This window comes from Sceloporus occidentalis, unplaced genomic scaffold (assembly GCF_023333645.1).
Source record: "Sceloporus occidentalis isolate IW3139 unplaced genomic scaffold, rSceOcc1.0.p SCAF_184, whole genome shotgun sequence".
Taxonomy (NCBI): domain Eukaryota; kingdom Metazoa; phylum Chordata; class Lepidosauria; order Squamata; family Phrynosomatidae; genus Sceloporus; species Sceloporus occidentalis.
In genome coordinates, this window is record NW_028317164.1 from 431229 (window position 1) to 455497 (window position 24269).

The 24269-nt window shown below is 42.3% G+C and overlaps 1 protein-coding gene across 1 annotated transcript in view; it reads right to left on the reverse strand.

Moving 5' to 3' along the window:
• LOC149278684 (transcription factor HIVEP2-like) overlaps window positions 1-23846 on the reverse strand; it is an 88792-nt gene extending 64946 nt beyond the window's left edge. The window contains exons 1-2 of the mRNA XM_089501871.1: window positions 20558-23846; window positions 18855-20245 (exon numbers count right to left, since the gene is read on the reverse strand). Of these exons, the coding sequence (XP_089357997.1) occupies window positions 18855-20245; window positions 20558-23822 (4656 nt within the window). The 5' untranslated portion in view covers window positions 23823-23846. The remainder of the gene's footprint in view (window positions 1-18854; window positions 20246-20557) is intronic.
• Between the last annotated feature and the right edge of the window lie 423 nt (window positions 23847-24269).

Below are 24269 nucleotides of genomic sequence, written 5' to 3' on the forward strand. Positions count from 1 at the left end.
TGTGTAATAATAGACACAGGTGATATCGCTGCAAGTCTGTGCGATGCACTTACAGTGTTTACACGTATACAGGCTTCAAAAGTCAATCCCGTCTTCCAGATGGGTGTGTGACCAATATGCAAAAAAGCAGAGAGACAGGTAGGGACCCCAATGGTGTATTATCACGCAACGTTTGTACCACGCAAAATACCAAAATGCACTTACACTTCGGGAGGGGTTTATGAAACCCTTACACAGCAAATGTCTTTTCTCTGCTCCTTTTGTGACTGCTTCAGATGATCTGTATGTGTGGAGCTGTATCCAATACTGGAATCAGACTACATCCACTATATGGTGTAATATAAAAACTATTTATTCAAGGCTTACAAGCCAAAATAATAAAAGATTCACAATCATCCGCTAAGGGATGCTTAAAATAAATAAAAAGTCCAAATAAAAAAGTAAGAAGAGCTCTATAAAATCCTCGACGCGTTTCGCCAGTTCCGTGGCTTCATCAGGAGTGTTCTTCATTATCGGTGTGTGGTCCTTTTAAATTGTGTGCGGCGCCATCTTTTTCCGCCGGCGTCCGACGTCAACACGTTCGTTGTCGTCATTCCGTCCGTTTCGCTGTCCTCCCGTTTGTCTCCTCCTCTCCAGACGTTCCATAGGGTTCAAAAAGCAATCGGTAAGTAAAGGTTATATGTTATATGTCTTAGTTAAAAACGATCGGGTATACCGATCGATATCTTAACTCAATGATCATCCAATATATTCGTTATAGGTGCCTATTGATGCCGCCCATACTGTATATTATTTTGGTGATCGAGAAACGATATTTCAATAGTGGAGAAGGAAGTGGGAGGTAACCAGTGTTGTTTTAAAGATCGTGCCATTCATTATATCCATCGGGTGTCACCCCCTTAGATCGTGATATAGACGAATAAGTAAAGGAGGCCTCATGCGGACAAACATAATATCTGAGGTAAGTAAAGGAAAATCATACAGCCGGACTGTGCTTTAGGTGATTTCATATGTGGTATATATAGATATTGTATTCTGTTTATTTTTAGGGGCAGTACACTCCAGACATAGAGCACTGGAGACAATATACAGAATGTCCTCTATCCTCAAGGAACATTTCTACAACCCGGTATCACTATAGAATGTAGGTCCATTATACCCCAGTGATAGAGATAACTATTAAATAAAATAATATTAAAAATAATATTAAAAGTTATGAAATGTGAGAGAGTTTTTACAATAGGGAAAATCCTAAGGATATAGATAGTCCTATTTTCCTGTGCTGAATGTACTAAGGATATAGAGGATCCTTTTCTGTATGTATTTTTATAAAATAAAACATATATATTTAAAAACTGTGTCCTGTTATTCAACGGGTTCAATATGTGAGTATATCTGTAGTACAAAAACATCCAGAGATGTACCTATGTTGAAAAAAAAAATAAAAAATAAAATAAAAAAAATCTCACATATACGTGAATATGTCTAATTCCATATTGAGACCACCTTTTTTGAAGGTTTTCAATTTGAAAATCCATTCGGTCTCCCGTTTGGACAAATTCTCTACAGTGCTGCCTCCTCTCCAATTGGGAGGTACCCAGTCTATCCCTATAATTTTTAAGGACTCTATTGAATATTTTGGACACATATTGCAGTGTCTGGGGACGCTGTGTTTGACGTCTTTCTTCCTTATATTCCCAAGATGCTCCAGTATCCTTTCCTTCATAGGTCTTATTGTCCTGCCCACATACTGAAGGCCGCATCCACATTCTAATAGGTAGACTATATTTTTCGTTAGACAATTTATGAAATGCTTTATGGTATATGTTTGACCTGTTGTTATGCCTGTAAAATGGTTGGTTTTTTTGGGTAAGAACGTACACATCTTACAAAAGCCACATTTATGAAAACCACTCGGTTTACCACCTATAAGTATTTGGGGTTTTTTTACTACTATATGTTTTGGTAAGACACTAGGGGCTAATATTGTTTTTAATGATCCTGTTTTTTTTTTAATTATCTGTGGTCTGTCAGGTAGTACTGTACCTAGGACCTCATCATTTTTTAAGATATGCCAGTGTTTATTTAAAATCTGTTTAATTTTATTTGCTTGCGTATTGTATTGAGTAAAAAATGAAAAGCTGAAATCCCTATCTTGAGAAGGTCTCGATACCCTGTTCTTGTTGTCCAAAAGTAATTGTCTATCGACTGCCCCTACTTCTAAAAGACTTTTGTTTAGTTTCTCTTCCGGGTAATTTTTCTCTATGAATTTCTGTTTGATTTCATCTGTTTTAATTTCAAAATCTTCTTTCTTGGTACAATTCCTTTTTACCCTCAGAAATTGACCCTTGGGGATGTTGTCCAACCATTGAGGATGGTGGCAACTGTTATAATTTATGTATCCATTTTTGTCGGTGGGTTTGCTGTAATTTCTTGTGCATATCTGGTTGTCTTCATGGAACAGTTCTACATCTAAGAATTCAATTCGTTGATCTTGAATATTTGAGGTAAACTTTAAGTTGCATTTATTATTGTTCGTATACTTAATGAATTCATTCAAATCTTCCTTAGATCCGCTCCAAATAATGAGGATATCGTCTATGTATCGCTTCCAGAGCACCAGGTTTGCACCGAATGGGTTGTTGTTCCATATATACTGATTTTCCCATTCTGCTACGAATAGGTTCGCGTAGCTCGGTGCAAACCTGGTGCCCATGGCAGTGCCGCAAAGTTGGAGGAAGAATTCTTCCTCAAACCAAAAATAGTTGTGTGTCAATATGTAATTAATACATTTTAAAATGAATGATTTCTGTAGTGAGTTTATGTCCATAAAACAGATGAAATCAAACAGAAATTCATAGAGAAAAATTACCCGGAAGAGAAACTAAACAAAAGTCTTTTAGAAGTAGGGGCAGTCGATAGACAATTACTTTTGGACAACAAGAACAGGGTATCGAGACCTTCTCAAGATAGGGATTTCAGCTTTTCATTTTTTACTCAATACAATACGCAAGCAAATAAAATTAAACAGATTTTAAATAAACACTGGCATATCTTAAAAAATGATGAGGTCCTAGGTACAGTACTACCTGACAGACCACAGATAATTTTTAAAAAAACAGGATCATTAAAAACAATATTAGCCCCTAGTGTCTTACCAAAACATATAGTAGTAAAAAAAACCCAAATACTTATAGGTGGTAAACCGAGTGGTTTTCATAAATGTGGCTTTTGTAAGATGTGTACGTTCTTACCCAAAAAAACCAACCATTTTACAGGCATAACAACAGGTCAAACATATACCATAAAGCATTTCATAAATTGTCTAACGAAAAATATAGTCTACCTATTAGAATGTGGATGCGGCCTTCAGTATGTGGGCAGGACAATAAGACCTATGAAGGAAAGGATACTGGAGCATCTTGGGAATATAAGGAAGAAAGACGTCAGACACTGCAATATGTGTCCAAAATATTCAATAGAGTCCTTAAAAATTATAGGGATAGACTGGGTACCTCCCAATTGGAGAGGAGGCAGCACTGTAGAGAATTTGTCCAAACGGGAGACCGAATGGATTTTCAAATTGAAAACCTTCAAAAAAGGTGGTCTCAATATGGAATTAGACATATTCACGTATATATGTGAGATTTTTTTTATTTTTTTTTAATTTTTTTTTCAACATAGGTACATCTCTGGATGTTTTTGTACTACAGATATACTCACATATTGAACCCGTTGAATAACAGGACACAGTTTTTAAATATATATGTTTTATTTTATAAAAATACATACAGAAAAGGATCCTCTATATCCTTAGTACATTCAGCACAGGAAAATAGGACTATCTATATCCTTAGGATTTTCCCTATTGTAAAAACTCTCTCACATTTCATAACTTTTAATATTATTTTTAATATTATTTTATTTAATAGGTATCTCTATCACTGGGGTATAATGGACCTACATTCTATAGTGATACCGGGTTGTAGAAATGTTCCTTGAGGATAGAGGACATTCTGTATATTGTCTCCAGTCCTCTATGTCTGGAGTGTACTGCCCCTAAAAATAAACAGAATACAATATCTATATATACCACATATGAAATCACCTAAAGCACAGTCCGGCTGTATGATTTTCCTTTACTTACCTCAGATATTATGTTTGTCCGCATGAGGCCTCCTTTACTTATTCGTCTATATCACGATCTAAGGGGGTGACACCCGATGGATATAATGAATGGCACGATCTTTAAAACAACACTGGTTACCTCCCACTTCCTTCTCCACTATTGAAATATCGTTTCTCGATCACCAAAATAATATACAGTATGGGCGGCATCAATAGGCACCTATAACGAATATATTGGATGATCATTGAGTTAAGATATCGATCGGTATACCCGATCGTTTTTAACTAAGACATATAACATATAACCTTTACTTACCGATTGCTTTTTGAACCCTATGGAACGTCTGGAGAGGAGGAGACAAACGGGAGGACAGCGAAACGGACGGAATGACGACAACGAACGTGTTGACGTCGGACGCCGGCGGAAAAAGATGGCGCCGCACACAATTTAAAAGGACCACACACCGATAATGAAGAACACTCCTGATGAAGCCACGGAACTGGCGAAACGCGTCGAGGATTTTATAGAGCTCTTCTTACTTTTTTATTTGGACTTTTTATTTATTTTAAGCATCCCTTAGCGGATGATTGTGAATCTTTTATTATTTTGGCTTGTAAGCCTTGAATAAATAGTTTTTATATTACACCATATAGTGGATGTAGTCTGATTCCAGTATTGGATACAGCTCCACACATACAGATCATCTGAAGCAGTCACAAAAGGAGCAGAGAAAAGACATTTGCTGTGTAAGGGTTTCATAAACCCCTCCCGAAGTGTAAGTGCATTTTGGTATTTTGCGTGGTACAAATGTTGCGTGATAATACACCATTGGGGTCCCTACCTGTCTCTCTGCTTTTTTGCATATTGGTCACACACCCATCTGGAAGACGGGATTGACTTTTGAAGCCTGTATACGTGTAAACACTGTAAGTGCATCGCACAGACTTGCAGCGATATCACCTGTGTCTATTATTACACAATTATATTTTTTCTTGTTTATTTCATTGCTCATTGAAACCGGTATACACGAGCGCCCCCTAGTGTTCTTAGTTCCAAAAGGGACAGGGGGCAGATTGACCAGATGTCAAAATGAAAAGAAAAAATGTGGCCTATTAGCCTCCAATCTATCTGACAAACCCATGCATGGGTGGTATCACTGTACTCTGGAGATGTTCCTGAACACATACTGGGGTGTTTGACAATGAGATATACCAGCAGCTATGAATTCACACCTTAAGTAACATTTGTGTAAAAAAGAAGAAAAGAAAAGATGACTACCACAAAATTAGTTGAGTAGCTTAACACACATTTGAGTAGTTTTAAAGCGACATATACCAGGAGCTGTAAATTTATACTTGCAGTACAATTTATGTGAAGAAAAAACACAAAATCAATTACTACCACAAAGTTTGTCAAAGGGTGCTAGAAGAATTTGTACATGGCATTTGAAATACCTTAGGAAGTCTAGTTTTCAAAAATATATGGTTTGATGGGGGAAATTTCATTGGCACATGGGGCATTCTGAAATAGCAAGTTGTACTTATTGCCCTATAACTGGGAAAAAAGCAAAAAAACTGTAAACTAAGGACCAATAGTAGAATTTATTTAGCAATGTTTTTCATTAGCTTTTCTAGAGGAGTAAAATATTTTTCTAAATAGATGTCAACATTCACCTTATTTTACTATTTTTTTTATAGGAAATTAGAGGATATGACCAAAAAATGTTATGTAAAGAAAGACCCTATTGTTCTGAAGAAGAAAAAAACAACAATATTTAGCTTTACACTAAATGAGAGAAGGAAAAATTACAGCTAAACACGAGCACCACAAAAGAGTTCAAACAGCCCTTAATTGTCCTTAATTGGTTAATATACAGGCTTTGTTGGTGAGGCTGCATGGGACAGTAGACTGTTTAATTATTAAATAAAAAAAAAATTGAAAAAGCCTTGAAGGGGAACTCCTGCCATATGTTAATACTAGTATCAGATTACAAATATATTTTTTCAAAATTATTGTGCAGTTTTCTTGGAAAAAAATGTAAAAACTGAAAATTCCTAAAATTTGTCCCTCTTCATTGCTAAGGCTGTCCATCTCTGACATCACAGAAGGGGAAATTCATGGCCATGAACTGGCAGGTGGGAGTAGCTGCTGGTGGTCAGACAGCTATAATGTAAGAGGGGCTTTGGAGGAACAACTAAACGAATGTAGTATTTGAATACATTTTTAAACACAGTTTTCAAGAGACATTTAAGAGAAAACCAAAATAACAAAAGGCTTTCTTTTTTTCTCTCTCTCTCACTCTAGATGTTGCAGAACTTATACAGGGATATTTAAGATGCACCCCTTCTCATGTGGAACAGCTCCTTTAAGAAGGTTAAAACACAAACAAAATAAAATCTAAATAGTCCCCACCTCTTTAGTAAATGTATCTAATAAAGATATTTGTATCTAATATATGTGTATACATGAAGGTTGCACATAAAGACAATGATAATACAGAATATAGTGCGTGGTTGGCACAGATAATTATATCTGCCAATCTTTTTACACCTCCATTGTCTCCATCATGAGTGGTACACCCTGATCATTGCTATTGCTAGGTTGAGGAAAATTATATCTGACTTTTTTAATTTAAAAACAATGTGTTTAAATCATTTAATGTGTTAAGTGTTTTTATTAGACTTGCGCATTCGTCTTCGGGTGAACATGAAAATGAACACGAAGAGTCTGTTTTTTTGTTCGTTCCGAAGAAACGTAAAACAGAATACAGTGCCGGTAAAACGTAGGTGAAGACTCACAACCACGAAGAAACGAAGGTTCTTCGTGAACGTCTTCGTTTCCGCGGCGCAACCACCGAAATTTCAAACAGGAGTGAGCTGATCCTCGTCTGTCCAATCAGCTCGCTCTTGTGACGTCACGCTAAGGGTCTCCTCCAATGCCTGTGCTGCTGTTTTTTTAATTCTGAAACCGCCTTTATAAGACCAGAGCTTGCCTGAGAGATCCGTTCATTTTTCGCTGTGACTGCTTTGGCAACACTGCTGTGCTGCATCCGAGCGTTACAGAGAGAGATAGTTCTGCGTGAGACCGGTAAGCCTCACCCTGCCATTTCTCACAGTGTACTCTTCTTCACTTCAGTTCTACTGAATTAATAAATTTATTAATTTAGTCATTTTTTTATTTAATTTTTTTTCCCAGTGCTTCTGTCTGTTATCAACTGTGTAGTGCTGTTGAGTTGACAGTGCACCCAGTGCCTCACTGGCACTGGGGTGCCCTTGCCCTGGGCTGGCAGTGCCTACTGCCCTGTCTTCACTTAGATAAATTAAATAATATAATTTATAAATAATAATTTTATAGAATATATAATAATTTAATACATTATTATATATATTTGTCAGTCATATATACCATTACATAAGTTATGGTGGGTAAAAGGTGATGGAAACCCTTCCACTTAAATTTAAGGGGTAAATAGAAGTATTATTAAACACCCATCTACACACACCAGACAAGCCAGAAGGCTTGTTTTTCCCTCAGAAATCTCATGGTGCTTTCACAACCACAAGGGATTCTGGGTAGGCACATGCAAACAAGGTTAACAATTATCACCTTTGCCTCTATATCCACTTTATACATGGATTCCTTGAAAGTAATTGCCCGCTGTACAAGACAGCCTTTAGACAAAACTCAGAAAGAGGTACAATAGCCAGATCACCACTCATGGACAGCTGTCCATGAGTGGTGATCTGGCTATTGTACCTCTTTCTGAGTTTTGTCTAAAGGCTGTCTTGTACAGCGGGCAATTACTTTCAAGGAATCCATGTATAAAGTGGATATAGAGGCAAAGGTGATAATTGTTAACCTTGTTTGCATGTGCCTACCCAGAATCCCTTGTGGTTGTGAAAGCACCATGAGATTTCTGAGGGAAAAACAAGCCTTCTGGCTTGTCTGGTGTGTGTAGATGGGTGTTTAATAATACTTCTATTTACCCCTCAGTCATATATATATACTATAGTATACTAGTGTAGAGTGTAGACATTCAAGACAACTACTAGTGTCTAATCTAAAATCATTATAGTAATATTATATAATTCATTTTAGCTAGCTTAATAATTAATTAGCTATAAAAAATTACTACTAGGTTATTTTGCTTGAGACTGTCTGTTAGGTAGAAGGGTTAATAATTTATCCAACATAAAGATTAACCAGTCCACTACTACCTTTAAACTCAATATAGAATTTGATAATTCATTTTATTAATCAATAATAAACAAATTATTAATAATAACTTACTTTAATAATAATAATCATTAATAATAATTTAATAACTTTATAGTTCAGCTAATCTTATTAGTACTGGTGCTGCAGCTCTTTAGTTTGTGCTTTGTTTTAGCAACAGCAAGAGACCAAGTCAATTTTTCTTAATTAATATTTAATTTTATTTCATTTGTTTTGCTCACCTCAGTCTATCAGTGAAGTGAACTTGTTGGGCTAGTGAGTGCAGCCGCATAAGTGCTGTGTGTTTTTGTTCAGCAAGCAGTGAAGCTAACTGTTTTGCAAAGATTAATATCTTCTCATTTTACATTTTATTTTAATTTTATTAAAAGTACCCTTAGTGTTTTGCTCACCTCAGTCCATCAGTGAAGTGAACTTGTTGGGCTAGTGAGTGCAGCCGCATAAGTGCTGTGTGTTTTTGTTCAGCAAGCAGTGAAGCTAACTGTTTTGCTGTTACATTTTATTTTCTAATTTATTTTCAAGAAAGATTGACTGTGTGACGACAACAACTGTACTAAGCAAAGCTTCAAGGTACTAGCTGTAGTACTATTAGAAAACAAAATAATTCTAATCTTTAATCTTAATCTATAATATATTATATAACATAATATAATAAATTCTAATTCATAATCTATAATATAAGTGTTACTCACCCGTCCTCGGTTCCCACGTTGCTGCAACAGCCGCCGCGAAGGAGAGGGAGACCCCCCTCCAACGCACGGCCACCTCCGCAGCAGCTGCCGCGAAGAAGAGGGAGACCCCCCCCTCCAACGCACGGCCACCTCCACAGCAGCCGCCACGCAGGGGAGGGAGACCCCGCTCCAACACATGGCCACCTCCGCAGCAGCCGCCACAAAGGAGAGGGAGACCCCCCTCCTAGCACAGCCGCTGCCGTCCTCGGAAGTGCCGCGCAGGAGAGACAGACCTCCTGGTATACGGCGTCCTGCGCCAGCGTTTGCGCGCCCTCTAGTGGCAAACTCCCGAACAGGGCTATATGAAGGGAGATTACGCCCCACTTGTGATGGCCGCGATTCCCAGACACCGGAAGTGACGTCATGACGCTTTGGCGGGAGATTCAAACTTCCCCTGCGGTTCCCTATTTAAACCTTCTCAGTTCAGTTATGCCTTGCCTTCTGATGGTTGTCTATGCCTTGTGCTAGTGCCCAGATTTTCCCGTGTTTGATCCTGGCTCGCCTGACTTCGTTGTTATCCTGAATCCTGACCGTTGTTATCCTGAATCCTGACCTTGGCTACGTTTACCGTTTATCCTGATCTCCTGAATCCTGACCTCGGCTTGTTTGACCTTGTTCTGTCCTGGAGTCCTACCTGACCACGGTGTCTCCTACTACTTGTATGTGACAGAATCAGAAGGCCATCATGAGACCCGCTTCCGTGGGACTTCAAGGTTCTTGTGAGGCTCGTCTGGACGAGATGGATCATTGTCTGGATCAGTTTGCCCAGGCACTCCAGACTCTCCTTCAGCGCACTGATCCCGGATTACAGGTGCATCCTCCAGCAGTAGCACCTCCACCAGTTCCTTCTCCGGCTGCAGTCTCCGTGGTCCATGCTCCTATGAACCTTCCATCGCCACCACGTTATGGAGGAGATCCTGCTACATGTGGTTGTTTCCTTAACCAATGCGAAATTCATTTCGAACTTTCCCCTTATGCCTTTGCTTCTGACCGGGTACATAATTTAGCTCCTTACCTACAAGGCTCTGGCATGGGCATCTCCCCTGTGGGAGAGGAATACTCCGGTAGTTCGCTCCTACTCCGAATTTGTGTCTGCACTGTGCTCCGTATTCGACATTCCAGGCAGGAGTTCAACCGCTTCGTCCTCTCTCCAACATTCGCCAAGGGGAGCATTCTCTGATGGAATATGCTATCGAATGTCACAGGTGAACTGGACTGGCGAGGCACTGATTGCAGCCTTTTTGAATGGGTTATCTGAGATAGACGAGATTGCGGCTCGAGATCTACCATCTGACTTAGACTCTGTGATATCATATGTAACACAGATTGATCTTCGACTCTGCGAGCGTCAGGTGCAGCAGGACAGTCTGAGAGCACGTGAAAGAGGAGTTCATTCCTTTATGCGTCCTGTTCCTCAGTTCGCACCACCACCTACGAATCCTTACACCTTGGAGGAGCCCATGCAGCTGGGTGTCAATTGTCTGTCGGAGAGTGAAGTCCAGGAGACGTAGTGAGGGTCTCTGCTTGTACTGCGGCATGGCAGGACATTGGGCGAGATCTTGTCCTAAGAAGTCGGGAAACGCCCGCAGCTAGAGTGGTACAGAGGACCTGCTTTGGGTGTGTTGGGTCTGTCCTCTGACTCTAGCAACACTCGAATGACTGTTCCGATTTGGGTGTCCTGGCCTGCGGGATCCGTTTGCACAGAGGCCTTTTTGGATTCGGGAGCTGCAGAGAACTTTATCGATGCCCGTTTTTGTGAACAGCAGCTTATTCCCACTATGCCTAAAGACACGCCTGTAAGACTTGAGGCCATTGACGGCAGACCACTTCATCCTGCTCAGGTTACCCAGACTACTATACCTGTGACACTCTCTGTAGGCATGCTTCATAACGAGAGACTTCAGTTCCTAGTTATCTGCTCTCCCTCTACTCCAGTCGTTTTGGGTTTTCATTGGTTGCAGACGCACAATCCTACCATCGATTGGACGACTGGAGAGATCACGTCATGGAGTCGAACCTGTGGGGAGCACTGCACCAAACCCTTTAGACTGGCCATGGTGTCTACTACATCGGAGATTGTCGCGACAGCCCTTCCCAGTCAATACCTAGCTTAGAGGTTGCCTCCACACAGACCTTACGATTGCCCTATTGATCTCCTCCCGGGTACCATGCCACCCAGAGGCCGAGTCTAGCACTTGTCCGTTCCTGAGACTAAGGCCATGGAGACGTACATCGAGGAGAATCTCAAGCGGGGTTTCATCCATCGGTCGACTTCCCTGGCTTGGGCTGGATTTTTCTTTGTCAAGAAAAAGAACGGGGAACTGAGGCCATGTATCGACTACAGGGGTCTGAATAGGATTACAAGACGCAATTCATATCCTATTCCCCTCATTTCCGAACTCTTCGATAGGTTACGTGGGGCCCAGATCTTTACCAAGTTAGATCTTCGTGGGGCCTATAACTTGGTCCGTATGCGTGCCGGCCATGAATGGAGGACAGCATTCAACACACGGTCTGGACACCACGAGTACCTGGTCATGCCGTTCGGTCTGTGCAATGCTCCGGCGGTGTTTCAGGAGTTTATTAACGACTGTCTTCGGGACTTTCTCCAGCAGTTCCTCATTGTTTATCTGGACAACATCCTGATCTACTCTGCAGACTTGTCCACCCATCGCGAACAGGTTCGTCAAGTACTGAGTCGTCTTCGACAACACGGACTGTTTGCCAAATTAGACAAGTGCGTCTTTGAGACCCGCAAAGTGACTTTCCTGGGGTATGTTATCACTCCTGAGGGGTTCGATATGGATCCATCAAAGGTACTGGCGATCAAGGACTGGCCACGGCCTATGGGCCTCAAGGCTCTTCAACGTTTCCTTGGTTTTGCCAACTACTACAGACGCTTCATCTGTAATTACTCAAGGATTGTTGCACCTCTAACAGACTTGACCAAGAAAGGAGCCAATGTCTCCGACTGGTCCTCCGAGGCCGTTTCTGCGTTCGCTCTTCTCAAAGAGAAGTTCACAACGGCTCCGCTGTTACGGCATCCCAACCCTCTTCTGCCGTTTGTCCTCGAGGTGGATGCTTCCGAATCAGGGGTTGGAGCTATACTCTCCCAACGTGCTTCGTACAGCGGACCACTGCATCCTTGTGGCTACTTCTCCAGACACTTCTCCGCAGCCGAGAGGAATTACTATATCAGGAATAAGGGACTGTTGGCGATTATTCTGGCCCTAGAAGAGTGGCGTCACCTATTGGAGGGGGCTTCTGTACCTATCTTGATCCTGACCGATCATAAGAACCTCCAATACATGGAATCTGCCAAGTGTCTCAATCCGCGTCAAGCTAGTTAGGCCCTCTTCCTCTCCCGCTTTCCCTTTGTGCTGACGTACCGCCCCGGTTCAAAGAATGCTAAGGCATGTATGTACGACCATTCGGTTACAGGGTTATGCTCCCCTCCTGGATCGCATCACTCACTCTCAGGGTCAAGCTCCATGGCGCCAGAACCTCGGGACATTCTGGTGTAGCGCGCACCAAGGATTTATTGTCTCTGACTTTTTGGTGGCCTCACTGGGGTAGGGATGTTACAGCTTTCGTCCAATCTTGTACCAGGTGCGCAGCTAACAAATCCTCCCACACTCGTCCTGCTGGACTCCTTCGGTCTCTTCCTTGTCCCTCGGTTCCCTGGACTCATGTGGCTATGGATTTTATTGTTGAGTTGCCTTCATCCAGGGGACATACCGTGATTCTTGTGGTGGTCGACCGTTTCTCAAAGATGGCTCACTTTATTCCGCTACGGAAATTGCCCAGCGCCTCCACCTTGGCATTTTTATCCGGGAGATTGTGCAGCTCCACGGAGTACCATCTGAAATCGTGTCAGACAGAGGTACACAATTCATAGCAAGATTCTGGCGCGAATTTACTAAATCCTTGGGCATCACCTTAGCCTTCTCCTCGGCATATCACCCTAAGATGAATGGTCTGGTTGAGAGGACTAATCAACATCTGGAGCAATACCTGCGTCTCTTCATCAATGACCACCAGGATGACTGGGTCGATCTACTGCCGTTCACGGAATTTGCAAGGAACAACACGCTCCAGGAGTCCACTAGAATATCTCCGTTTTTCTGCCTGTATGGTCTTCATCCACAGTCTTTTCCGGAGACAGTACCAGTATCACCTGTTCCGGACCTGGAGGAGAGACTTGCTTCCATCCGTGCCACCTGGGCTTCTGTTCATTCCGCACTGGAACGCGCTGCTCAGCTCCAGCAACGTCAGGCCAACAAGAAGCTTTCTCCCAACCCCTCGTATAGGCCTGGCGATAGGGTTTGGCTGTCTACACAGTTCCTGAGACTCCGGGTTCCTTCCATGAAATTGGGCTCTTCGTATTCCTCGAGTATTTCACACCTCCTTGCTGAAACCCCAGGTCTGCAACCAGTTTACCCGAGGTGAACGCTCTACGGCTGAAACTGCCAGGAGGGCTTCCGAGTGACACACTCCTCAGGTCATTCTTGATTCCCGGCGGCAGCAAGGCAGCCTACAGTATCTGGTACAGTGGAGAGGTCTCGGTCCCGAGGAGCGTTCCTGGATACCAGCCTCGCTGTGTCGTGATTGATACGTGCATTCCACGCTAGACGTCCGTCTCGTCCTGGTGGTCGCCCCGAGGGCGCCCTTTTGAGGGGGGTACTGTTACTCACCCGTCCTTGGTTCCCACATTGCCGCAACAGCCGACGCAAAGGAGAGGGAGACCCCCCCCTCCAACGCACGGCCACCTCCGCAGCAGGCGCCACAAAGGAGAGGGAGACCCCCCTCCACCACACAGCCGCTACCGCTGCCATCCTCGAAAGTGCCGCGCAGGAGAGGCAGACCTCCTGGTACACGGCGTCCTGCGCCAGGGCTCTCGCGCCCTCTAGTGGCGAACTCCCGAACTGCAGGGCTATATGAAGGTAGATTACGCCACACTCATGATGGCCGCGATTCCCGGACACCGGAATTGACGTCATGACGTCCCTGTGGTTCCCTATTAATGTCTTGCCTTCTGATGGTTGTCTATGCCTTGTGCTAGTGCCCAGATAGCGTTTTCATTACTGTTTTCCCGTGTTTGATCCTGGCTTGCCTGACTTCGTAGTTATCTTGAATCCTGACCTCGGCTACGTTTATTCACTATCCTGCTCTCCGGAATCCTGACCTCGGATTCTTTGACCTTGTTCTGTCCTGGAGTCCTACCTGACCACGGTGTCTCCTACTACTTGTACGTGACAATAAGTAATTCTAATTCATAATCTATATTCTATCTATAATCCATCATATAACTAATTCTAATCTATTAATATTATATAACTTAATATTAATTAATAAATCATATACTGAATCTGATTTAACCTCACTTTAGCTTAGTGGGCTTGAGAGCGTCTGCCTAGAGATAGTAAGGAAATATAGCTTTAGCATAGTAGTAGGCTAGGCTCTTAGGCGTGTGTAAATTTAAATTAAAAATAAAATACTGCTAGTTAATATAAATAGTTAATCTTGAGTTAATAATTTAAATAACTTGAGCACTTTGGGAGATTGCACACAACAGCACAGTGCAGTTGTGCATAGTTTTACTTTTTCAGCAGTAGGACTGAAGAGAAACTTCCTCTAATTTTTTTGTCTGTAATTTTTTTTTCCTTTTTTTAATTTTTTTTTTTTTATAATTGTAAACACTACACTACACACACAACACAAAATTTGAAATGGATCCTCCTTTTGGGACTAAGGAGGGACAAGCTCCATCTACCAACACCACCACTACCAGCACCACCAAGTAGGCCAAGCTCTCGCTTATCGTTTGGGGAAGCATTGCTTGAAGGATCATCAAGTAAAGGAAAGGCACCAAAAGCAGGCAGTAGTAGTGCTGCTAGGCCCACAAGCTCTATGTTTTTTTACGGAAAGCCTAAAGCACCAGGAGCATGTTCAAAGTTAAAGGGTAGCATAACTAGTACTTCTACTAGCCCAGTGAGTAAAAAGAAGTGCCTTTTGCCCCAAGCAGCATTTTCCCCATCCACAAGCAGCATGCAAGGTACCAAGCAGAGCCAAATTAGCAGCAAGACTCAGAGGGGTTTCCCAAACCAAAGCGATCTCATTCCTTTGTAGGGAAAACCACCACCACCACCTCTACCACCACTAGTGCTGCGCCTACTGTTACCACCAGTAACGCCACCCCATGTCCTCCTAGCACCTCACCAAGACAGAGAGAGGGCTACACATAGTGGAACTCCACCTAGCGAGGTACCAGAGGAGCCTGAGACTGAGAGGCCAGATGCAGATTGCTCGCACTACAAGTCATGATATCAGTCTTAGCTCCAGCCTAGCAGGAATTCCATTTGATCTGGCTAATGAAGAACTTGACTATGAGCCAGAGGAAGTAGAGGAGATGAGCGGTCAGGAATCAGATTCCTCAGGGAGCAGTGTACAAATGACTAGTGCAAAAATTTCAGTGATTGCCCAGCTAGTGGCAGTCCTTAAACCATTCAGGGATGCCACAGAAAATTTCAGCTCAAACACTGCCAGTCTGGCCCAGGTAATCCCAGTGTTCTCCCATCTAGGCAGCAAGATGGATGTGTTGCTTGAAAACCGTGAGGCTGTTCAAGGTGGCAATCTACATCCTGACGTAGCAGCCATGGTCAGGAAACTGAAAGATCTGCTTAAAGTATGCCTTCGCAAACGCATGGAAGAAAGTCCCAAAATGATGCTAGCGTGTCTTTGCGATCCAATGTTCTCAGTAGCTACCGGGAGCAATTGGTTCAAAAGGTGAGTGACTGGCAGCGTAAAATGGAAATGCTGTCCGAGGAGGGAGAGGTGCAGGAGGAGGAAGAGATGATGTTGTCTGCTACTCCTAGCAGCAGCAGCATCAACAGCAGTGCCACAAACAGCACAACACAGCTGAGTGGAGCAGCTGCATTTTGGGAAGAGGCACTTGGGAGTATAGTTGGACCATGTGACAGAGCTAGCAGCAGAAAGGAGAGTTGTGCTGCTGAAATGGTCAAACTTTACCTCTGTGAAGTTCCTTCTGCGCCTAATGTTGATCCTCTTAGCTTCTGGGATGAAAATAAGATGTGTGGCCTGCCAACCACTGTTCAAAGTGAGCGGGTGTTTTCTATGACTGGAAACATACAACAACAACGCTCACGCATGGCACCTCAACTGATGGAGCAGATTGCCTTTCTTAAATTCAATCTGCCCAAATTGGGTTACACAGCTCCTAGCTTGGAAAGTTAATTTTCTTTCTCTAATGTTCAAGCTAGTTTCTCCCCCTGGTTGCACGTGTTTGCGGTGTGGCAACGTCTGCTACCTCCGCCGGTGTAGCCAATTTACGCTAGGGCCTACTGTCTGAGTTCTGAAAGTCCGCTCCGAAACGTCTAAGACTGACAGTCTTTGGATGCTTTGCCCTGGGGTGAAACAGGTTAGCGGGTCGTTCGCCTTTCCCAATGCTGCTGCTGCTGGTGGCAGCATCTTTTGCCAGTTTGCTTCCTGGCTGAAATCATGCCTCAAATGTCCTTAATGTTCAAGGTAGTTTCTCCCCCTGGTTGCACGTGTTTGCGGTGTGGCAACGCCTGCTACCTCCGCCGGTGTAGCCAATTTACGCTAGGGCCTTGTGTCTGAGTTCTGGAAGTCCGCTCCCAAACGTCAAGGACTGACAGTGTTTGGAAGCTTTGCTCCGGGGTGAAACAGGTGAGCAGGTCTCCAATTGCCCACTCATTCGCCTTTCCCAATGCTGCTGCTGGTGGTGGTGCCAGCGTCTCTTCTCTGCCAGTTCGCTTCCTGGCTAGTGTCATGCCCAAAATGTCCCTAATGGTAAGGGTAGTTTCTCCCCTCCGGCTGCGTCTGTTTGCGGTGTGGCAACGCCTGTTACCTCCGCCGGAGTAGCCATCTTACGCTAGGGCCTAGTGTCTGAGCTCTGGAAGTTCGCTGCCAAACGTCAAGGACTGACAGTTGTTTGGATGCTTTGCAGTTGTTTGGTTGTTTGGAGGTGAAACAGGTGAGTGGGTCCCACTCATTCGCCTTTTTCATTTTTCAATGCCGGTGGTGGTAGTGCCAGCGTCTCTTCTCTGCCAGTTGGCTTCCTGGCTAGTGTCATGCCCAAAATGTCCCTAATGGTAAGGGTAGTTTCTCCCCTCTGGCTGCGTCTGTTTGCGGTGTGGCAACGCCTGCTACTTCCGCCGGAGTAGCCAGCTTACGCTAGGGCCTAGTGTCTGAGCTCTGGAAGTCCGCTGCTAAACGTCTAGGACTGACAGTTGTTTGGATGCTTTGCCCTGGGGTGAAACAGGTGAGTGGGTCGCCAATTGCCCACTCATTCGCCTTTTCCATTTCATTTTTTTCCGTCTGATACACAACCACCCAAACACAACACACACAATAACACATATAACACAATGACATAACACACACACTTACAATTCACAAATCCCAAGGACCTTTCCTCCTGTTATTTGCCCTGGCCTTCACTTCTACACTCACTAGCATTAACGCTATAACTCACACTTCACCCTATAACATTTTTCCATCCACATACCTGCCAACAGACCCAACTTTTTCAGGGACAGTCCTGCTTTTTCCAGTCCTGTCTCATCAAATTTAGCTAAACTAGGTATGCTAATGCACGTAGGTAGGTATAGTTGGGTAGGGTAGCACTACATCATTAAATACAATAAAGTAAATAATAAATATAACTTTAAAATAAAATTAAACCCCTTTTTAAACACCCATTAAAATTAAAATTAAATTATTTAGACATAATACATCTTTAACCAAAACAGTGCATTGCTACTACTCAAACATAACCGTACATTAACCCTAAGATATTTTTAGTTCTTGTCCCACATTTTCCCATTCGCATACCTGCCAACACACCCAACATTTTCATGGACAGTCCTGCTTTTTTCCAGTCCTGTCCAGTAAAAGTTTGGTTGTTGCAAAGTATGCCATTGTAAATAGGTAGCAAATGTTAGGCATGTATTTAAAAGTGGTCTAAAATAGATTTAAAAATGTAAAATAATACCTATTCTTTTATTAAACATCTATGGATGTGTGACTGTGTATGATAAATAAAGAAGGCCAAGTTCATTTGTTTAGGTCTCAGACAAGACAACTGCTCGGAGGAACTTGGCCCTCAGTTTCGGGCAATGTGTATTGTGTACACCTCGGATAGCACCATGAAGGTACGTGTGTGCAACTCTATTGGTCGTTCCAGCAGGGGGCTCGCCTGCCATCAACGAATGAAGTGCATTCTGCAGTTCTGCAATTCATTAGTTGATCCAAGACGAGCCCCCTTCCGGCAACCAATAGAGTCGCACACACGTACCTTCATGGCGCCAACGCATCTGCTGCTGCTGCTCCGATGTGTTCTTAACCCCGTATTAACCCCTGCTAAGCAACCGGGAGAAAACGAAGATGAAACGAGCACGAAGAATGTCCACGAATATTCGCGGAATATGGAAATTTTTTTCCCCCGAAGACGAGCACGAAGACGAACACGAAGATCCCCCTGGTGCCCAAGTCTAGTTTTTATATATTTCCCATGTACCACACATGTGGCCAACACTGAAGGAGTTTTTTTTGTTACACTTGAGCTTGAGAGCTGTTTTGCATTTTCACAATGTGTTTCTCTTACTAACACTAACACACGGACAAAATGTTTTGATATTGAAATAGATTGTGGAAAAGGACTAACAAAAATCAAATCATACACATCGTTATAAATGTAGTATGTGTTTTCATTTAATTACCTGGGCAAACTGCAGCTTCCACATACTTGATGATGTTAACTTGTCAGTTCCAGATTTCTGAAAAGCAGCTATTGTGTATATTGCCACACTATTTTTCTGCTTGGATCTTAGAAGTGCTAAAGAAGTCCTTGTATTAAGTCCTGAAGGGTTAGGATTGCATGAGCTGGTACACCATGAAGCATAAACAGACGATTTCATAGACTCTTGTTCTATATGATTGGGTTTTGAATAATTTAGAAAGCACCAGCTGACTGTTGTTGTTGTACGTAGGCTTGGGAATTGTAGACAATAACGTTCTGTACAACCCTTAACAGGATTATATGACGCCCTTTCTGTTATGCTGGAACTATCTGACATCTGTTTTAAAGTGCCACTCTTTGGCTTATTGCTGTTTGGGTGGCCTTCACCTGGGGTCCTCTGTGGGCTTAAACTCATATCTGATGACGTATCCTCATCATATAATTCGTCTGGTGACATTTGACATTCAGGACTGTCACTGCCCTTAGGTTCAGGCAGTTCTTTACCTGATGATAAAGGTAGTAGCCCCGGTGATGCAGAGGAAAGACTGCTCTTTTGCTCAGTGGTGCAACCTTGCCTTACCAGCTGTGGTTTAGATGTTCGACACAGAGTTTTTTTTATGTCAGAACTAGTAAGTTCAACTGCACTGAGCTCCTTAACTATTTGCCCATACATATTTTCATCTTTGTCTCTCTTTTGTTGTTTGGTCTCAATGAAAAGTTCCAAACTGCTAGCTGGAGAAAGTACACGTTTTCCTCCTCCAGAAGTACTGTCGGAGCTAGAAGCCAAACACAATGGGATGGCTGATTCCAAGTCAAGAGCTAATGTCTGTGGCATTTTCCATAAAGGATATTGTTCTAATTCTCCACAAGGTGCTAACATCTGGGCTATGTTAAATCCTAGGCTTCTCATAGATGCAGTTGTTGCTAGTATACTTTGGGATGTGCTGCCATATTCTTTGCAGATTGTAGATGTGTGTGTAACAGCAATTTGTGAAATACTGGTATACATCACACTTCCATAGGATGGCACATGGGTCTGAATTCTGACTGGAACAAATGTTCCTGGCATAGGTTGAAGAGAAATTCTGTTCGCAGAAGCAGTAACGATTTGGAGGTGTTGATCAGAGTCACTTGACCCACCACTGTGGTTACTCTGTACCTTTACAAGCATATTTTTGGATGTCTGGGCAGATGTTTCTAAATATGGCTGGTAGACCTTTTCTGTTCCATGACTATAACTGACTGATTTGTGTTCAGCATGCTTGTGAGCTGCTTCTAAGTAATATGTAGGATGCAATTCTGACTGGTTTGATGGTTTTAAATATGATTTCTGTAAAGGCCAGTTTGGTTGGAAATGTCTTTGCAATTGGTCTGCAGAATTTGGCCATGAAAGAAGATGATGGGATGGTAGGGAATTCATACACACTGAAGTAAAAGGTAAATTAACTGCATTCTGTATGACTGGATAGAACATGTTCTCAGGATGCTGCTGTTCAGAGACATGTCTTCTAGAGATATGAGATAACGGATCCTTAAGTGCATTGTGGCTACTAACAGTCTGCTGTGAATAGCGGGATAAGGGACTAGTCGGTTGTGCACTTGTAGCAACAATTATATTTCCAGAATTTTCAGTAAGGAGGCTTGCTAATCCTGATAATGTAGATGAAGGTAAGTGATACCAACCAAGTGGAGATATGCGAGTGATATTCATCTGATCTGATGGTTCTTGATATCCAATAAGTTCTTGGTCTGCCTGCATATTTTCAGGAAAACCACTAAAAGAAGCTTGGCGGACAAGAAAGCATTTTTTCCTTTCACGAGCTGGAGAGAGAGTTGCAGTGCTTGATTCCATCTCTGAGGAATGTATCAGGTTACCGTAGTCAAAAGATTTGCTACGAATCTCAGGGGTCTCTGTAGGTATGGGGCATGGTATCTGCTCTGATGAGGAACGTCGCATTTCTTTTTGATGGTGGCTTGAAACAGAGAGAGAACAGGAACCAGGAGGAACTGTTAGAAACTCTGACTGCCTTCCTAATTCTTCTTGTTTAGTAGGGGTTGTAGACTTCACGAGTTCTTCCCTCTCAAATGACATTGACAAGCTTGAACTGTGGGATAAATTACTCTCCTGGCTTGGGCTGCGAGACAGACTTGTGCCTGTGGACTCAAAGCTGGATTCTCCAGATGAGTTATCCAAGTCAGCCAGACGAAGACGCTTCTTTTTTGGTGGTAGTTTCTCTGCAGGGAGTTGAGAAAGGGTTTCACTTCTTTGAGGCCACTGAAATTCTTCTGGAGGTTTTTCAGGTTCTTTAACAGGAATCGCTGGTTCCTTCTCAGGTTTGTCTGGCTCCTCTGTGACACGGATTTCAGGTACAGTAATATTGTGTTGGCGAACTAGTCTGTGACATGCTGATTGTTGGGATTGCTGCGATGGTTGACTTGTGGCTACAGAGTTGTCAGTTAGCTGTGCCCAGTCTGAGCTCATTGAACACATAGTGTTTCCACTGTCAGAGGTTTCAAAAGGCGAACATGTTTTATCTTGCTGGTATGCAAGAAGCTCTGTAGACTCAGATTTGTCAAAAGAATTTGGCCTGCTTAAAGAGTTAGTGTGCTGGATTACAGAGATAACATTACCTGGTGTTTTGTTGTTTAAATCTACCATTTTGTCCAAATCAGTACCAGAAGCAGTTTCATCTAGAACAGGCAAAGGGCAACCTAACTGTGTATATAATCTACATATATCAAAATGCTCTGGTGGCACACAATAAGGATACTCTTGCCCTTGAACAACAATTCCTGATCTTGTTGCTCCATGTTTGTTGTCAAAATCCGAGATGACTGGGCTGACAATCCCACTGCAAGACATTGTATTATCGTCCTCATCTCCAACACTTTTCTCTTTCCTCCGCTTCCTGTTCTCAACCATAGTTCCAAATCGAGACTGTAAAGGTACCATCATTTCAGTAATATTATCTCCACCTGCTTTAACTATTTGCTGTTTTTGAACTTCAAGTTCATCACATATTTTAAGGGGAACTCCTGAGACATCATATACAACCCTTTCTAATGAACTAGTTTTCTTTTCTTTGGTTAAAGGTTTGTCATGCATTGTTTTACTGTTGAACACTGCAGTTAAATTCTTGGACATTCTTGCATAACTATCAAAATCAGAATGACTCTCAAGGACTGAGGGCAACTCAAAAGCTCCTTGCCGCTTTAGCAGTTTCTGATGTGTAACACCAACTGACCCTGAATAAAATACATCATCAGTGCCAGTCACTTGCTCATCAAAGGAATGGCTTCCTCTTATAGAAGGGGGGATGCTTAAATTTGTTCCATAAGATGGCATGGAGTTGCTTCTTATAAGTGGAGAGGTATCAGTGGGAGCTGCTAAAAGTACTTCCTGGTCATGCTGACATTCTGGATACAGTTTAGTGTTAGGTTCAACAGGATCTGTAATTGAATGGGATTTATGCTGTTCAAACGTGTGAATACCAGATAATCTGTACTTCATACTTTTAAATTTACCATGTTCTACTAAACCTTCCCTCTTTGTTATAAGATGTGAGACGTGCTCTTCAAGCATAGCAGGATTTACAACTAAGAAGCTAGCTTCTGGGTTAGGCATTGAGGATCTGGGACTTAGTCTTCCGTATTTCCCAAAAATAATTTCCTCGTAAGACGTTGCATTGGCGTTAGGAGAGCAGATCTGCTGCTCAGCACTTTCTGAGCGTGAAAAGTAGCCAGAGTCTGTGCTTCCTTTACTGTGTGGGCTCAAAAGATTTAAGGATTTTTCAGAGTCTTGCACTTTTTTTTCAGTTAGCCGCAATGCAAGTTTTTGCCTAACAGTGTGGGAATCATCTATTTTATCACTTAATGATGGGTTGTACATTAACTCTGATTCCATCAAATGAACAGCTTCACTGGGTGTCTGAATGCCACCTTTTGGGATTATAAGTATTGGCACTTTCATTGAACCTCCTGAAGAGTCATCTGAAGAAGCTTGTACAGCTGCATCTAAGTAATCTTCACTTCTAACATTTACATTCAGAGAAATTTGTGAATTTGTGGATTTTCGAGAATCTTCAGCAAGCAATACTGTTTCTTCATCTGTATCAGTGCTCTGCTCCCCATCAGAATGTATTTCTGTCTCCACATCAATACAAGAAGCATCTAATTCTAATTTGGAAACAGCAGAGTCTGAAAAAGGAACTAATCCAGCTTTAATGGCATGGGCATGTGACTTTCTATGCTTGTACAAATTGCTTTTTGTCTTAAAAGAGAAACCACAAGGTATACATGGGTATGGGCGTTCTCCTGTGTGGGACCTAATGTGTTTCTTCAGCACACTGGGTTTGGCACAAGCCCGTGTACAATAAGGACATATGTATTTGCCAGGTTTTTTGGGCTTTTGCTCCTTCTTATAAGCATCATCTGATGGCTCCATACACTTTTGTGGGAATTGGCTATAAGTAGAAGTAATTCCTGTAAATTTCTTTCTACTGAATCCTGCACTGTGTCCATATATTTGGAAGAACATGTCATCAGAGGCAACAGGCAAATGAGTATGAAATTGGTAGACATGTCCTTCAAGGCTGTGGTGTGCTTTGGTGTTGTGCACTATCCTCTGTTGGTGAACATTATGTTGAGGAAAAGAAAGAGAATGTCGCTGGACATAGGTACTAGGATGCTTCAGTGAATTTTGCTTTTCTGGGGCATATTGAACACCATCATTCTGTGATACTGCTCTTAAGGTATTAAACTGCTGTTCTAATGTGGGGCTCCTAATATGTTCAGGATTAACCTGCTGCTGCTTTTCTTTTTCTTCACTGCCAAGAGTGTTCATTGAGGCAACATCCAACATTTCCTGTCTCCATTTCTTTTGTACTTTCTCAGACTCTCCGGATTTTGAAGTAAGTTCTTTCCCTAAACTTGGATCTTCAAAGTCCATTTTGATACAAAGGGTCTTAAGTGTTATCTTATTTTAACACTATGCAAGCTCATTGATTGCATATAGATGCAATTCAAAACAATGTTGCTTTCATCTTTCAAAAATCAGGATGAAGTCTTCCAAGTTATATGTGCAGCATGTGTATATTAAATGTGATTTGGAAACATTCTCACAAGTACTTGTTATGGCTTTGATGGGTTCCTTCACATAGTTCTGTTGAAACATTAGATGTAGCTGTCATCGACATATAACCTAAAATGAGAAACAAATGCTAATCTCAATCCATCTCTTGAAAACATACAGAAAAATATTACAATTACAAAGGAGAGCACGTAAGGAAAAAGGGTATATACAAAGTAAATCTTTATTAGACAACGTACGTTTTTGCCCCCTGACGAAGCTCATTGCAGCGAAACGTATGTTGGGGTTGGTACGTTTGGATTTGGC